The sequence below is a fragment of the Artemia sp. Qi Xiang Cuo genome, chromosome 5 (assembly GCF_049724085.1).
Source record: "Artemia sp. Qi Xiang Cuo chromosome 5, ASM4972408v1, whole genome shotgun sequence".
Classification (NCBI taxonomy): Eukaryota; Metazoa; Arthropoda; class Branchiopoda; order Anostraca; family Artemiidae; genus Artemia; species Artemia sp. Qi Xiang Cuo.
The window spans coordinates 83,621,549-83,638,169 of record NC_142798.1 but is presented as its reverse complement, the minus strand read 5'-3'; the positions used below and the strand labels follow the sequence as shown (position 1 = coordinate 83,638,169).

The 16,621-nt window shown below is 36.7% G+C and overlaps 1 protein-coding gene across 2 annotated transcripts in view; it reads right to left on the bottom strand.

The window, feature by feature from the left end:
- Positions 1-16,201, bottom strand: part of LOC148952640 (solute carrier family 12 member 8) — a 213,786-nt gene extending 197,585 nt beyond the window's left edge. For both annotated transcript variants that reach the window (XM_089089999.1, XM_089090000.1), the window contains exons 1-2: positions 16,063-16,201; positions 4,639-4,815 (exon numbers count right to left, since the gene is read on the bottom strand). In XM_089089999.1, coding sequence (XP_088946125.1) covers positions 4,639-4,804 — 166 coding nt within the window. In that variant the 5' untranslated portion in view covers positions 4,805-4,815; positions 16,063-16,201. The remainder of the gene's footprint in view (positions 1-4,638; positions 4,816-16,062) is intronic.
- Between the last annotated feature and the right edge of the window lie 420 nt (positions 16,202-16,621).

Genomic DNA, 16,621 nt, shown 5'->3' with positions numbered 1-16,621 from the left:
AACAATTATGAACGGCTTATAGATATCGAAAAAAAAAAAAACAATCTTCAAGCTGTTTTAATTTCCGAATTCTGTCTAATTTTATCGTTAGATAAACAAATGAGTATGCGTTTGAAAATTCATTTTGTGATAATTAACATGACAAGTTAAACGACTAAGCATTAGCCATCATACAGTTAGGGATTTTTCACATTGACGGAAGAGTCTCACAAATAAAAACGGACTAATAACATATTATTCGCTAATTTTATCACCCTTAATAAAACTAAATAAATTGGTAAAATTAATGTTTAATATATGTTTGAAATTAATGGATTTAAAAGGAAGAAAGCAATAAAAATTAATTTGCATATTGGACTAGTAAACCTGAACTGACTGCTACAAAAATACTAATATATAAAAAAAAATCCTGGGAGTTTTAACAGCATTTTTTTGTTCCCCAACAATAAATAGGAACGATTTAAAATAAATTTTATTTTTAGCAAAGCATAGATGACAATCTAACCTTCGGGAAAAACAGGACCAAAGGACGGCAACGACACAAATCTCAGTATTAATTTTTGTTGGTGTTGTGGTATTTTCGGCATTAATAGACATTTCTGTTTGTTTTAAGTGTGTTATGAGGTGCCCTTCGATCACTTTTACTCTTAAAAAGAGCACTAGAGCGCCTGATTACAAATCCAATGAGCCCCCTCTGAAGTTTATATGACCACGCTTTCTATAAAAACTTATATGCCCCCAGGGCATAACTTACACCCTTGCCCGGCGGGCTGGGTGGGGGGGGTTATCCTCAAAGACATAATTTCCAGACCTTTCGAATACGTTGAACAAAATGGCTATCTCAAAATTTTGATTGGAAGTGTTTGGGGAAATGACGAGCGTGGGGGGGGGGGCAAGAATGATTGTGGGGGGGGCGTCGACCTTCCCTTATAGATGCGACGCCGGGGACTAGTGGTAATTGCAGTAGCAGTGTTAGATAACATATCATTCGGTTCTAGTTTTCGCCAGTTTCCGATTAAAATCCGCCTTTTTTTATTTACATATTTTCACATTTACGTTTCATTTACATATAAAATTCGCCTATAATTCCCTTTTTTATTCTTAGTCGTTTGATTCTTAGTCAGCATATTTAGTATGTACCACAGTTTATATAATTAGCAATAAGTTTACCGCAGATGATTTCTGGCTCTTCATTCTCGGTGCAAACAAAAAGCTCTTCCCACTTATTTGTGCACTTATGGATTAGTGTGTATGCGTCAATCAATGAAAAATGGTTAGAAAGTGCAGTATTTGAAATTGCGAAAGCAGAAAAAAAACTTGGTGAGCCAGCCAAGTAGTTTGCAACTGGCCCATATCACAGGTATGACTTAAATTATGTACAAATTATGACAATCTATTATTTATATGCAGTGGACTCAACTGATTGGCCTCTGTAGGATTTTATACAACAGGGGTCGGGGGGTTGATGAAATATGTGAAAATAAGGAAATTTTTTTCTTCTAATAACTGGTGGAATAGATGTGATGGATTCAGGGGCGGATCCAGGATTTTTTAGGGGGGGGGCGCAAAATAGGTTGATCCGATAAACTTACGTTAGGAGCAAGTTAAATTAATGCAAACTTGCGTTAATTAAGTAAATTACACTACTTTAGACTACTTTAGGGGGGTACCCCTCCCCCCCCCCCCTCTGGATCCACAACTGGATGGTTTATCATTTTTTTTTTCACGTCGGGATATTTATTTTCTCAGATTGTAGTTCCTGTGATACTTGAAAAGTCTAGTTACCTGTTTTGGTGGAGAGCTGAGATAAGAGCTACTTTCGTTTTCAATCAATGTTTTCGTATGAAATGGGCAGACCTTTCCTGAACTTTAAACAATAAACACTTCTGTTTGAAAATATTTGCACTTTGTGAATTTACATAGCAATAAGGGTTCCTGATTGAGACCAATTTTAAAACTTGGGGTATAATTATTGTTTGATGTAGTAAAAGTTGCCACAATAGCCCTATCCAAGAAAATACCAAACGTCTGTTAAGAAGTGTTTTTCGTAAAATTCTTAGGGAGTTTTCAGAAAATTGAAGGACATCACACATTTTAGTGGCAGATCCAAAATTTTACGGGGCTTTACGCTAGAAAAGCTCCTATTATAGAATATTCTTCCAGTTTGTTTACCAGAAAATAAATAAAATGCATTTCTTACTGCTGAGTCTGTATAATCTTAGACCTTTTACGGCATAATTTCTAAAGTATTTCTAAAACTATTTATATGCAGTGTTACACCCATACCAATTGTTCTCCTTTCCTTTTTTATTCTTCTATTTCTAGGCTTCTATTTCTACTGATCTTAAGTTTAATATGGCCTTTACTTTTCTTTAAAAAAACTTTCTTTTTCGTAAAGTTTTCGTCTACTGTTACGTAAACTTTCTTTACGTAAAGTTTCGTAAAGTATATATATATATATATATATATATATATATATATATATATATATATATATATATATATATAACGGCGCGTAAAAACAGGTCCTCTCATTTGATCTGCCATCAGCGGTCAAATTACCCTGGAAGACGTATTTTGGCAGAAACTTTCTCAAATTGCCTTTGAAACAAACTTGAGACTTCGAAACCTATTTTTAATTCCTAAAAACATCTAATAATAACATTGCCATACTAATTACCGATTTTCATGTATGTATTGGAATAAATTAATTTAAAATTAGTTTCTTCAAAATTAGTATTCCAACGTTGAAGCCAAGTTTCACGTTCAAGAGAGATCTGACTTGTCTACCCGTGAAAAGATCTAATGTCGCTTATGTTTATAGGTTCTCTGGAGCACTTGCACCTCGGTCCAGGTTTTTATGATGGGTGAGATAGGGAAAGATCATACTGCTAATTATATAAACTGTGGTATGTACTTATAGTGTTGACGAATAATTTGTATTAATGCCAGTGGATAGTGGTAATTAACAGTGTAGCAGTCGTGATAAAAAATGGTTGTGCTATGTGTAGATGTGTTGTGAGTCGTAGTTGTAGTCGTGGCAGGACTAGTCACGCCAGGAATAGCGGTCAGAGGATGCTGTCTCAGGAGTAGTCGGAATCGTAAAAGTCGAAGCAAAATTTTTCACAGTGGAAACTGTCATGGCGGGAGTATTATTAAGAGTGATGGGAAGAGTGACAGTACAGCAATAGTAGCAGTAACAAGATTGATTACTTCCTACAAAACTGAAGTTTTATATTTACAGGCTGGATGCTTAAGTAAAAGTTCAGTGCATTTCTGTAAAAGTAAGGATTGAAGAACGGCAAAGAAAAACGATGAGTAAATACACATAAATGATCCCTGGCATTAACATATGACGTTAACACAGACATAGGACAATATTATAGCATTCACATAGGACTTATTGACATTAATATTTGACAACATGACATTAACAAATAGTTTCTTTCTATAGTAACAACAGATATGTACACGGGTGGTAAATTAAATCTGTGCCTCCTATAAAATATCCTATAAATATTTTTCCGGTTTTATCACATTTTCTTATATATTCCGTGTACTTCACTTGCTTTTTGCATTTTTCTACTTTATACCCTACTCCAAAACTTTACCAACCACCCCTCGCCATCCCCTCCTCCCAATAAATTCATGCCTGAGACAGGCAAAGGCTAGAAGGGGAGGGGGGGTATTAGGCAGTGTGTCTGACGAGATCAAACAACCTATTTGTCTTAGGTGGGCCCAAAAAAAAAATAAAAAATAAGAAAAAGTAAGTGCCGCTGTAGAAGGAACGGCAATATAACATGAACAGATGAAAACTAAGAGAGGCTAGCAGGGCTTCACACATGGGGGGTAGGAGGGTTCCCCCACCCTCGATGTTTTCAGCTAGTCAGTAGAAAATTTTTTACATAAAACTGTGGCGACAAGTGCCACTAGTTCACTTGCTCTAATCTCTTGTTTTGTATTAGGTAAATGGGCTGATGAAAACATATAATGTAACATCAATAAAAGAAGATCATTCTGCGTGGGTAAAAAAAAGAAAAAAGAAGTAATTTTAACTGCAATGTCACCCAAATCAATCGGTAAAAATGACCGGCTCGTCGGTACAATCACCCCCCCCCCCCCAGCATTTTGGATAGTGACGCCTTTGGAGGCTACCGCCATTCCTGGGATGCCATCTTTTGTGGCTAAGTTACCACTCATAAAAGAAAGCTTCAAGTGTATAATTACTTGCTAAGACAAATACTCAATTGTCTTAGAATTATCAAATAACCCTAAAACACCCACTTTACTTTAAATTTCCCAACAAGGACAGTAATTAATTCTGAACTTTAAGCACCTGAATATACTTATCAATTTTATTTTATTTTATTAGGGTAATTTTATAATGCAGAAAGGAGGAAGGGTTGAAGAAAATCTCCTCTAAGATTGGTACACAGAGCCCGTCACCCAAATAAAACCCTTTTTTCGTTTTCCATCCCCTACCAACCCCCACTTCGCAAAGGAATTTTATTTTTACAGTTTAATATGACAGAAAGACCTTTTTTACGATGCCAGAAAATGGTAAAGCACACACTTTAGAAAAGTAATTAAAAATATAAAAAATCTAAAATAAACTTAGAGATAATGAAAAGCTCGTACCAGAACATAGAACAATAAGAACGCCAAGACCAATACCGGCATTGGCATTCAACCACTTTGTAGAAAAATAATGACACCGAAAATATTTATCATAACGCTGGTAAAAACGCCATCCCACGTTCCAAATAATACTGGTTGGGATATGAAAAACTGGGATTTCCACCATGGTTGGTCACCCTGAAAATAAAGAAATCTATTAGAACATACTAATTTGGAACAAAAAACTAAAGTAAAAACCTTCATTTTGATTCAGACTACGCCCAGGCTTTCTACTCCTGCAGCCTTAATAAATCAAATAATTCTTCTTGCAAAGCTTTTCTTCTTCTTTTTACCATGTATCCAGATTTAAAGTCGTCTATCTGAACTCTTACAGTCTGACTTCCTATTAAACAACCCCTCGTGGAAAGCTTTTATTCGTCTTTTTTTCATAGATCCACATTTGAAAGCTTTTGTCTGATTTTCTTTTTTTCATGCACCCAGATTTGAAGTCTTCTGATTAATTTTTTAAGACAGAATTCTTGTAACTTACCCTCTCTACATTGAAGCTTGTCATCTTCTTTTCTTCCAAAACAGCCAAATTTAAATTCACAAAGTCTGAATTCTTCTTAGCCAACCTTTCTTCTAAAGCGTTTATTCTTCTTTTTTTTTCACAGAGCCACATTTGAAAGTACTTGTCAGAGTTCTTTTTTTCATACAGCCTGATTTAAGGACTTTTGTCTTACTTTTTGTAACTTACCCTCTCACTATCGAAGCTTTTCTTTTTCTTTTTTTCCAAGACAAACAAAATTTAAATTCACGATGTCTGAATTCTTCATACTTCTTGTAAGAACTTTTTAAAGACTTTTGTCTTACTTCTTGTAACTTACCCTCTCACTATCGAAGCTTTTCTTTTTCTTTTTTTCCAAAACAAACAAAATTTAAATTCACGATGTCTGAATTCTTCTTAGCTAACCTTACTTTTGAACCGTTTATCCCTTTTTCCATACAGCAACATTTTTCGTCCGAATTATTTTTTTATGCAGCAGGATTTAATGTCTTTTGTCTAGTTTTGACACTAAATTCTCGTAAGTTACCCTTTCTCAGTTGAAGCCTATATTCTCTTTTTTTTTCAATACAGCCAGATTTGGAGCCTTTTGTCAAAATTCTCCTAGCCCAGTCTCACTCTTTCGAAGCTTTTCTTCTTCTACAGTAGCCAATGGATTAACGACACTTCTCGACTAAAAGGGTGCTTGCATCAGCTGGGAATAAATCCCGCTTCCTTATTCACGCGACATGAAGCGAACCGCAGAGTCTGTATTTTTTTTTTCATTTTCTTCATGCTGAATGGTTTATTGCAAACTCTGTCTCATCAAATTGAGTCCATTAGTGGTCTGTTCGTTTTTAAATACCACCATAACGCCTTCCCAAATAAACGAAAGTAGTGACGAGAATTGTAAGGGGCTAAATGAGGCTAACATTGTAATATAAAAGCATGATTAAAAAAACATTAAGTGCTCAAAATTTAAACTATAAATGAGTACTTCACATCTGCTAATTCAGTTGGTCAGTTTGTGCGTTACCAGACTTTACAATGCCTAAATTAGTCACCTTCTTCTAATGCTACTACTACCACTAACACCTCACTGAAGCACCAAGCTACCTGAGGTCAACACAGCTACACATGCTCTTCCTCCCTCCCAATCTCTCCAAAGCATCTCTCTTTACACTCTCTCAAGAAAATCCCTTTTCCATTAACTCTTTCCTTATGACATCCTCCGGCCTATTTATGGGACGACCTGCTTTTCTTTTGGCGTTAGACGGTTGGCCGAATATACTGGCCCAGAAGCCCTAACTCCCCAAATTGCCACTATTTTAGCACAGGGGGGGGGGCAAGAGGGGTCCATATCTGGATAGTCAAAGGGCGTGGGATGTATACTTTTTTTCCCATATTATTGGGGGGGGGCAACTGCCCCCCCCCCCAATTAAAACTAGCGATCAAACGAGTTACAAAATATGTAAGAAATGGAATATCTTAGTTTCTTGTAAGCATGGTGTTTAAATAATAAATTGCAGAATCATAAGTTCTATAACACCCTATAGAACAATAAAGGTTAAAATACAACTGACATACAATGGACACTATGCAAGTCTAAAAAACAGGCAAGTTGAAACAATAACATATTTATTTATGCTCTCTTCCTATGTAAAAAAAAAATTATTTTCAACAATATAAACATCAGGAAATCAATTCATTCTGTTGAGTAGTAGGAAGGCCATTCTCACGCAAATGAATGTTAAATTTGGATTCAAGAGGCAATTCTGACTATAGAGGTAAGTTTGAAGACCTGCCCCATTGAAATTCCCATTTTTCGTAGATTTCTGGACAGTTCCTATGCAAATTGTCAAATGAAGTCTGCCTTCTACTATCTCCCCCCCCCCCTTTGAAAAAAATCGTTCGTACGTGCATTTGCACTTTACTGAAAAAATATAATTTTTTTACTTTTATAACTTTAATAATTCAAATAATATTTACATTTTGATTACTAAATATCAGTATATGTATATTAAACTGACAAAGCACATTCATTTGTATTTTTTTCAGTGTAAAGTGCAAATTATGTTCTGGCCTTTGGGAGGCATAGGGGTTTTGAGCTTGACTCGGTAATTTATTGTGCTTTCTGTTCGTTTTGGGTTTCATTTATTTATCGATGCTGATTTGTGGTAGTTTCACGCATGGTAGATTATTTTATTTTATTTTTGCTCATTTTTTGTTTAATGGAGTTCTTTACTTTTCGTTGAAAAACTGATTTTGTGGAAAAAGTTTTTTATAATTAATTTCTGTTCATTTTATACTGACATAGTCTTTTCAGGGAAATAAAAGATAATACTTTAAATCTCTTCGTTTTTTTCAAGACTTTATAGTTTGGCCTGCTATTTGTATGCTGGAGAAAAATTTTCAGCAATTTTTAACAACATACACCCTTTTAAAAATCTGAACACAAATAGTATTGTTTAATTTAGTTTCATACCTCCTCTAGTTGACCTGAAATAGAAAACTTGATACATTCACAAAAAAAAATTGTTTACTTTCTATGATAGCTTGGATAAACTTACGCTATTTTGATTTGGTTAAATTTTAAGAGCAGAAGTAGCCCCAAAAGTTTGGACATAATACACTGAGTTGTTCTTGGGATACTGCTGACATGCCTTACTGGAAATTAGCATTAACTTCCATTTTGTATTTTGATTTAACATTTAGTTTTTAAACGTAATGGGTAAATGGGAGGCTGGGCGTGGGAGGGGGACTAGTTGCCCTCCAGTCACTTTTGACTATTAAAAAGGACATTAGCCCTTTCTATTTTCAATCGAATGAGCCCTTTTCGAAGCTCCAACAACAACTCATTCGATACGAAGTGCCCAGGCCAAAAAAAAGAAAAAAAATAATACATTGTACCCACATTGATCTTTACTATAAAAATGTCAAGCCTTCAATCGCTTTCGACTATTAAAAAGGGCACTAGCCCTTTCAATTTCCAGTCGAATGAGCCCTTTTTGAGTTTCTATGACAACAGTTTCTATAAACACCTTATATGCCCCCAAGGCATAAATTACAACCCTTGCCCTGAGGGCTGTGACGGGGTTTTCATCCTCAAAGACCAAATTTCTAGATATTTCAACTACGTTGAAGAAAATTGTTATCTCAAAATTTTGATTGGATGTGTTCGGGGGACTGGTGCGCGTGAGAGGGTGGTTAGTTACCCTCCAGTCACTTCCGACTTTTAAAAAGGGCACTAGCCCTTTTAATTTCCAATCGAATGAGCCCTTTTTTAAGTTTCTACGACAACGCTTTCTATAAAAAACCTTATATGCCCCAGGGCATAACTTACAAACCTTGCCCTGAGGGCTGTGAGGGGGTTGTCATCCTCAAAGACATAATTTACGGACCTTTCAACTACATTGAACAAAATGGTTATCTTAAAATTCTGATTGGTTGTGTTTGGGGAAATGGTTGGCGTGAGAGGGGGTTTGTTGCCCTTCAATCACTTTCGACTATTAAAAACGGCACTAGCCATTTCAATTTCCAATCGAATGATTCCTTATTGAAGTTTCTACGACAACGCTTTCTACAAAAAAAAACCTTATATGCCCCCAGGGCGTAACTTACAACCCTTGCCCTGAAGGCTGTGGGGGGAGTGTCATCTTCGAAAACATAATTGCCAGACTTTTTAACTATTTCGAAAAAAATCGCTATCTCAAAATTTTGATTGGATCTGTTTGGGGAAATAGTAGGGTAGAGACGGGTGTTACTTGCCCTACAATCACTTTCGACTATTAAAAAGGGCACTAGCCGTTTCAATCCCCAATCGAATGATTCGTTTTTGAATTTTCTACGACAACGCTTTCTATACAAAAAAACTTATTTGCCCCCAGGGCATAACTTACAACCTTTGCTCTGAGGGCTCTCAGGGGGTTATCATCCTCAAAGATCTCATTCCTAAGACTTTTAACAACGTTGAACAAAATGGTTATCTAACAAATTTTAATTGGATGTGTTGGGGGAATAGGTGGGCGCGAGAGGGGGGTTTTTGCCCTCAAATCAATTTCGACTATTAAAAAGGGCACTAGCCCTTTGAATTTCCAATCGAATGAGCCCTTTTTCAGGTTTCTACGACAAACCATTCAATAAAAACCTTTTATGCCCCAAGGGCATAACTTACAAACCTTACCCTGAGGACTGTGGGGGGAGGGGTGTCACCCCCTCACCCCTCCTATTAAAAAGGGCACAAGTCGTTCAGATTACCAATCGAATGAGCCGTTTTCGAAGTTTCTACGACAACTCCTTCGATACGAAGTGCCCTGGTCTAAAGAAAAAAAAAAAATTGTGCCAAATCGTTCTTTACTTTGGCAGCGCGATTGCGCTGCCTACTTCATATGGAAGGGGTCGTCGTATAAACTTCAAAGGGGGCTCATTCGATTGGTAATCGAGATTTCTAGTGCCCTTTTTAAAGGTCAAAAGTGATTGGAAGGCAACTAGCACCCCTTCCACACCCACCATTTCCACAAACATATCCAATCAAAATTTTTAAATAGCCATTTTGTTCAACGTTGTTGAAAGTTCTGGAGACTATATCTTTGACCGGGACACTCTCCCCACAGTCTTCAGGGCAAGGGTTATAAGTTATGCCCTGGGGGCATATATGGTTCTTATGGAAGGAATGTTCGTATAAACTTCAGAGAGGGCTCATTTGACTGGAAATGAAAGTTTTAGTTCACTTTTTAAGCGTCAAAAGATATCGTAGGGTAACCAGCCCCCCCCCGCCCTTTTTTCCAAAATGCGCACGATAACATTTTGAGATAGCTATTTTGTTAAAAAATAGTTCAAAGATCATACAACTAAACTCCAGTGTCGACACAACCCCCCGGGGCCCGAGGGCAAGCGTTGTATATAATGCTCAGAGGGTATGTATGCTTTTTCTGGAAGGGGTATTAGTATAAACTTAAAAGAAGGGTCTGTCTATTAGGAAGTCACAATTATAGCTCAGTTTTTAAGATTTAAAAGAGATTGGAGGGCACCTAGCCCCCCCCCCTCCACGCCATTTTTTCCTCCAACCCATCCGATAAGAACTTATGAGATATCCATTTTTTTGAACATATAACGAAAACTTCGGGATCGAAACAGCCCCCCAGGGCCCGAGGGCAGGCGTTGTAAGTTATGCCCTGGGGGAATGTATGGTTCTTATGAAAGGGATGGTCGTAAAAACTTCAGAGAGGGCTCATTTGATTGGATATTGAAAGTTATAGTTCACTTTTTGAGAGTCGAAAGAGATTGGAGGGCAACTAGCCCCCCCCCTCGCGCCCCTTTTCCCCCCAAATGCGTCCGATAAAAATTTTGAGATAGCTATTACGCTAAAAATTGTTCAAAAGTCATATAACAAAAACTCAGGTGTAAACACAACCCCCAGGGCCAGGGGGCAGGCGTTGAAAGTTATGCCCTGGGGCATAGCCTATTTGGTTCTTATGAAAGGGATGCTTGTATAAACTGCAGAGAGAGCTCATTTAATTGGAAATTAAAAGTTCGAGTTCACTTTTTAATAGTCAAAAGAGATCCGAGGGCAACTAGCCCTCCTCCCACGCCTTCTTTTTCCAAACCCATCTGATGAAAATTTTGAGATATACATTTTGTTAAAAATGGTTCAAAGGTCGGATAAGAAAAACTCCGGTGTCAACAGAACCCCCCAGGGCCCGAAGGCAGGTGTTTTAAGTAATGATTTTGGGGCATATATAGTTCTTATGGAAGGGATGCCCTTATAAACTTCGGAGAGGGCTCATTAGATTGGAAATTGAAAGTTCTTGCTCAACCCCTAAATGCATCAGATAAAAATTTTGAGATGGATATTTTGTTACAAATAGTTCCAAGTTCAGATAACAAAAACTCCGATGTCGACACAGACCCCCAGGGCTAGGGATAGACGTTGTAAATTATGCCCTGGGGGCATATATGGTTTTTAAGGAAGGGATGCTAGTATAAACTTCGTAAAGGGCTCATTTGATAGGAAATTGAAAGTTATAATTCACTTTTTAAGAGTCAAAAGTGATCGGAAAGCAGCTGCCCCCCCCCACACTCTAATTTTTTTTTCCCTGAGGCACTTCATATAGAAGGGGTCGTCGTATAAACTTCAGAGGAGGCTCATTCGATTGAAAATCGAGAGTTCTAGTGCCCTTTTTAAGATTCAAAAGTGATCGGAGGGCAAATAGATCACAACCCTCCCCTCCCCCACCTCTCTTTGCCCAAATACATCTGATAAAATTTAGGGTAGCCATTTTATTAAAAATAGTTCCAAGATCATATAACAAAAACTCCTTTACGTATGGCCATTTCGTTCAGAATAGTTCAAAGTTTAGATAAGAAAAGCTTCTGTGTCGACGCAACCCCCCAGGGCCCGGGGCAGCCGTTGTAAGTATTGCTCTGGGGGCATATATGGTTCTTATGGAGGGGATGCTCGTATAAACTTCGTAAAGGGCTCATTTGATAGAAAATTGAAAGTTATAATTCACTTTTTAAGAGTCAAAAGTGATCGGAAAGCAGCTGGCCTCCCCCCCCCCACACTCTAATTTATTTTTTTCCCACAGGCACTTCATATAGAAGGGGTCGTCGTATAAACTTCAGAGGGGGCTCATTCGATTGGAAATCGAGAGTTCTAGTGTCCTTTTTAAGATTCAAAAGTGATCGGAGGGCAACTAGCTCACAACCCTCCCCCCCACCTCTCTTTGCCCAAATACATCTAATAAAAAATTTAAGGTAGCCATTTTATTAAAAATATTTCAAAGATCATATAACAAAAACTCCGTTACGTAAGGCCACTTCATTAAAAATAGTTCAAAGGTCAGATAAGAGAAACTCCTGTGTCGACGCAAAACCCCAGGGCCCGGGGAAGGCGTTGTAAGTATGGCTCTGGCGGCATATATGGTTCTTATGGAGGGTATCCTCGTATAAACTTTGGAGAGGGCTCATTTGACTGGAAATTGAAAGTTGTAATTCACTTCTAAAGAGTCAAAAGATATTGGAGGGCAACTAGCCCCCTTCCCCCCTCCAAGCCCTTTTTTCCTCAAACCCATATGATAAGAACTTTGAGATAGCCGTTTTTCTTAAATAATTCAAAGATCATATAATGAAAACCCCAAGGTCAACACCCCCCCCCTCAGGGCCCAGAGGCAGGAGTTGTAAGTAATGCTCTGGGGGCATATATAGCTCTTATGGAAAGGATGCTCGTATAACTACGGAGAGGGCTCATATAATTGGAAATTGAAAGTTCCTGTTCACTTTTTAAGAGTCAAAACAGATCGGAGGGCAACTGCCCCGGCCCCCCTCCCAGCCTTTTTCCCCAAACCCATCCAATACAAATTTTGAGATAGCCGTTTTTTTTTAAATAGTTCAAAGGTCATATAAAAAAAAAACTCCGGCATTGACACAACCACCCAGGGCCCGGGGGCAGGCGTTGCAAGTTATGCCCTGGGGGCATATAAGGTTCTTATGGAAGGGATGCTCGAATAAACTTCAGAGGGCTGATTTGAATAGAAATTGAAAGTTCTAGTTCAATTTTTAAGACTAAAAAAAGATCGGAGGGACCCAAGGCCCCCCCCCCACTCCCTTTTTACCCCAAACCCATCCGATACAAATTTTGAGAAAGCCATTTTTTTAAATCAGTTCAATGGTCAGATAACAAAAACGACCTGGGAGGTTCGACAAAACCTCCCAGGGCCCGGGGGGCAGGCATTGTAAGCTATATCCGTACATGGTTCTTATGAAAGGGGTGCTCGTATAAACTTCAGAGAGGGTTCATTTGATTGAAAATAGAAAGCTCTAGTTAACTTTTAAAGAGTCAAAAGAGACCGGAGGGCAATTATCCCCCCCCATGCCCTTTTTTCCCCAAACTCATCCAATAAAAATTTTGAGATAGTCCTTTTGTTAAAAATAGTTCAAACATCAGATAATAAAAACTCCGAGGTTGACACAAACCCATTTTTTCACTTTGATATTGTTAATTTGATACCAGTGTTGATACTTTGATGAACATTTGATTTTTTTTTTTCTAATGTTCGATTTTGAAAAAATGAATTTTTAAAAACTTGAAGCTTTTTGAAATAAAAAACGAACAAAAATTAATAAAAAAAAAACTTTCCGAAAAATAAGTTTTCAAATAAAAGTAAAGGCCATTTCAAAAATAAGCTCATTATATACAAATACCTGTTAAAATTAAAACTCAACACGACCAGAAATTACTATTAAAGAATAAATGAAACCCAAAACAAACATAAATTAAATAAACAATCATAGCAAATAACATAAATGAAACTTAAAACGAACAGAAATTAAATAAACAATCAATGCAAACAAACATACAAAAGATACTAATGTAAATGAATAAATAAATCTTAAAACTAGTGATACTTAAATTGAATACGCAAATGAAACTTGAAACGAACAAAAATCACTTCTAACAAGAGTTTGGGTATCGCCTCTTTCTCTCACTGTGTAAAAGTCTAGAACCAACTGCGTCATTGGTGGTTTAATAAAAACCAATTTTATTACAAATATTTTCTTTGTTAACTATAATTGAAAATAACATTAAAATTATTATACGTTAAACATTAATAAACAAAATTATAAACATTAAATTTTAACAGGTATTTGTATCTCCTCAGCTTATGTTTAAAATGGCCTTTACTTTTCTTTGAAAACTTATTTCTCGGAAAGTTTTTTTAATTAATGTACACAAAATGGTAAATGGGTTGTATAGCACACCATGCACTTTCAATCTGGATTAAATAAAAAAACAAGTTTTTTTTAACTGAAAGTAAGGAGTGACATTAAAACTTAAAACGAACAGAAATTATTCCGTATATGAAAGGGGCTGTCCCCTCCTCAATACCTCGCTCTTTACGCTAAAGTTAGACTCTTTCTCACAACTCTATTTTTAAAACAATAAAAAAAACTTTAGCGTAAAGAGCGAGGCGTTGAGGAGGGGACCGCCCCTTTCATATATGGGATAATTTCTGTTCCTTTTAAGTTTTAATGTCGCTCCTTACTTTCAGTTAAAAAAAAACTTGTTTTTTTTATTTAATTTCTGAACTTGCTTGAATTAATGCAGCTTTGATTTTGGCTCATCGTACATGATTAATTAGAATGAAATTTGCATATATTAATTTTATGGCTTTCTCGAAAATTTGTTCTTACGTAACTTACGAATTAACTTACGTAACGAACTTCTATATTTGTATGTTTTTATTACGTATGTTAGAGAGTCTACCTCTAGTCAATACCTCACTATTTACGCCAAAGTTCGAATTTTGTTCGAATCACAAACCCCTGAATCACAAAAGCTGGTTAATTAGAATAGATAGCTCTTTTGAAAATACTAAAAAACTTTAGCGTAAAGGGCGAGGTGTTGACTAGGTGACGAACGCCCTCATATACGTAATAATTTCTTCTTTTTTTTAAGTTTTAATGTTGCTCCTTACTTTCAGTTGAAAAAACTTGTTTTTTTATTTAATTTCTGATCGTTTTTTTAAATAATGGTGGGAAATCCGGTTCCCCCTTCATAGAAATATCCCTTCCCCCAAGGAAACATCCTCCTTGGAAAAATACTCCCCCGTAACCCCCTCCCCCGCCCCCCTCCCCCAACCAGAAAAAATCCCTCCTGAAACGTCTTTATACTTCCCATTAACCATTACTATATGTAAACAATAGGCAAAGTTCATAACATGCAGCCCTTCCCCCGGGAACAGTGGGGATTAAGTCATCCTCAAAGACATATTAATTAAGTTTTCGACTACGCTGGACTAAATGGCTATCTCAAAATTTTAATTGGGTGATTTTAGGATAACAATGAGCGTAGGAGGGGGTCAAGCTTCCCTCCAATTTTTTGGGTCACTTAAAAAGGGCACTAAAACTTTTAATTTTCGTTCAGATGAGCCCTCTAACGATATTTTAGGACTGCTGGATCGATACAATTACCCTTGGGGAAACAAACAAATTAATAAATAAATAAATAAACACGTCTCCGTGTCCTTCTTCCTGACAAAAAACACGAAATTCCACATTTTTGCAGATAGAGGGCTGACAACACTATGACAGGATTTTCTGACGTGATGAATCCAAACGTATGTGTCTCAAATAGTTTCTGTCACTTATTGGGGTTATTTTCCCCTTTTTGAAAGTAAGGCAAATTTTGATGGGTAAGATTAAACTTAATGAAACTTATATATTTGAAATCAGCATAAAAATCTGATTCTATTGATGTATCTATTGGTATCAAAATTCCGGGTTTTAGAGTTTAGGTTACTATTGAGCCTGGTCGCTCCTTACTTACAGTTCGTTACCACGGACTGTTTGATAGCATCAGACACAATAGAGAATGCATCAAGTCATTCCTCAAGACCTGTGTTAATACAAGAGCCTATTCTTTGAAATTAACGTTGTTAAATTGCAGAACAGTCTTTCAGAAAAAGTTATCATTGCACCATCTGTTCGCACGTTCAAGAAGACATTAGACAAGAAGTGATCTATCAAGCCTGGGGGATTTTGGCTATGAAGCTTTAAGCCTTCCACTTGAATGTGAAGTAATCAAATGAATCAGTCCAACAGGTCAGCGTTTTTCATTTTTATGAGATCATCAACATAGAGCGAGTCTGCAGGAAGACAAAATCTTTAATCACTCCAAGATGTGATTTAAGGTAATAGTCATTAAAGCTGCCATTTAATCACTTTGGAACTTATTGATGACATATATGAGTCTTCCAATACAGTTGTCCAAAATGCAAAAAAAAAAATGCAAATAGCCCAGTGTTAACCGAAACAAAGTAAGGGGATTAACTGAAAAAATTAAAAATGCAAAAAGGTGAAAAGTCTATACATGTCATTTATAATTCAAACAATAGACAAACCTGCTCTTGCTGGTATAATTCATTGACCCGAGAGAAGTCTCCTTCGCATCCATCTTCAATTAAATCTGCTGGCCTAGCCTCAATCTCTGTATAGCCACTCATCTGTTGGGATCCTTGGTTCAGCCAAGTTTTCCCTCCATTTTTTATAGTTTCATCATTCATTCCCTAAAAAAAGTCTATTTTTAATAGTAAGGTCTTATTAGCGGGCATTTTGCCCAATTTCGATCTTGTCCATAACTGACTGCTTAGATACAACAAAAGAATTGGTCAAACAAATAATGATTGTCTGATATAAATCAAACTGTCCATGGCATATGCAAGGCATGTACCAAAAAATTGATGCCTGAGTTCCCTTAGGATAGACAGTCACTTTTTGGACACTACTTTCTTCAATATTGTCAAGAAAGTAGTACTAAATGAAAAAAACTTTCAATGATTTTCAGAAATTGATATCTGAGCTGATTTCTGAAAGCTACATACACCTAGCTCAACTACTATCTGTAAAATATTTTAAAACATGTAACTAGAAAATAATTGTTGACTCTACATGTTGCAAGGG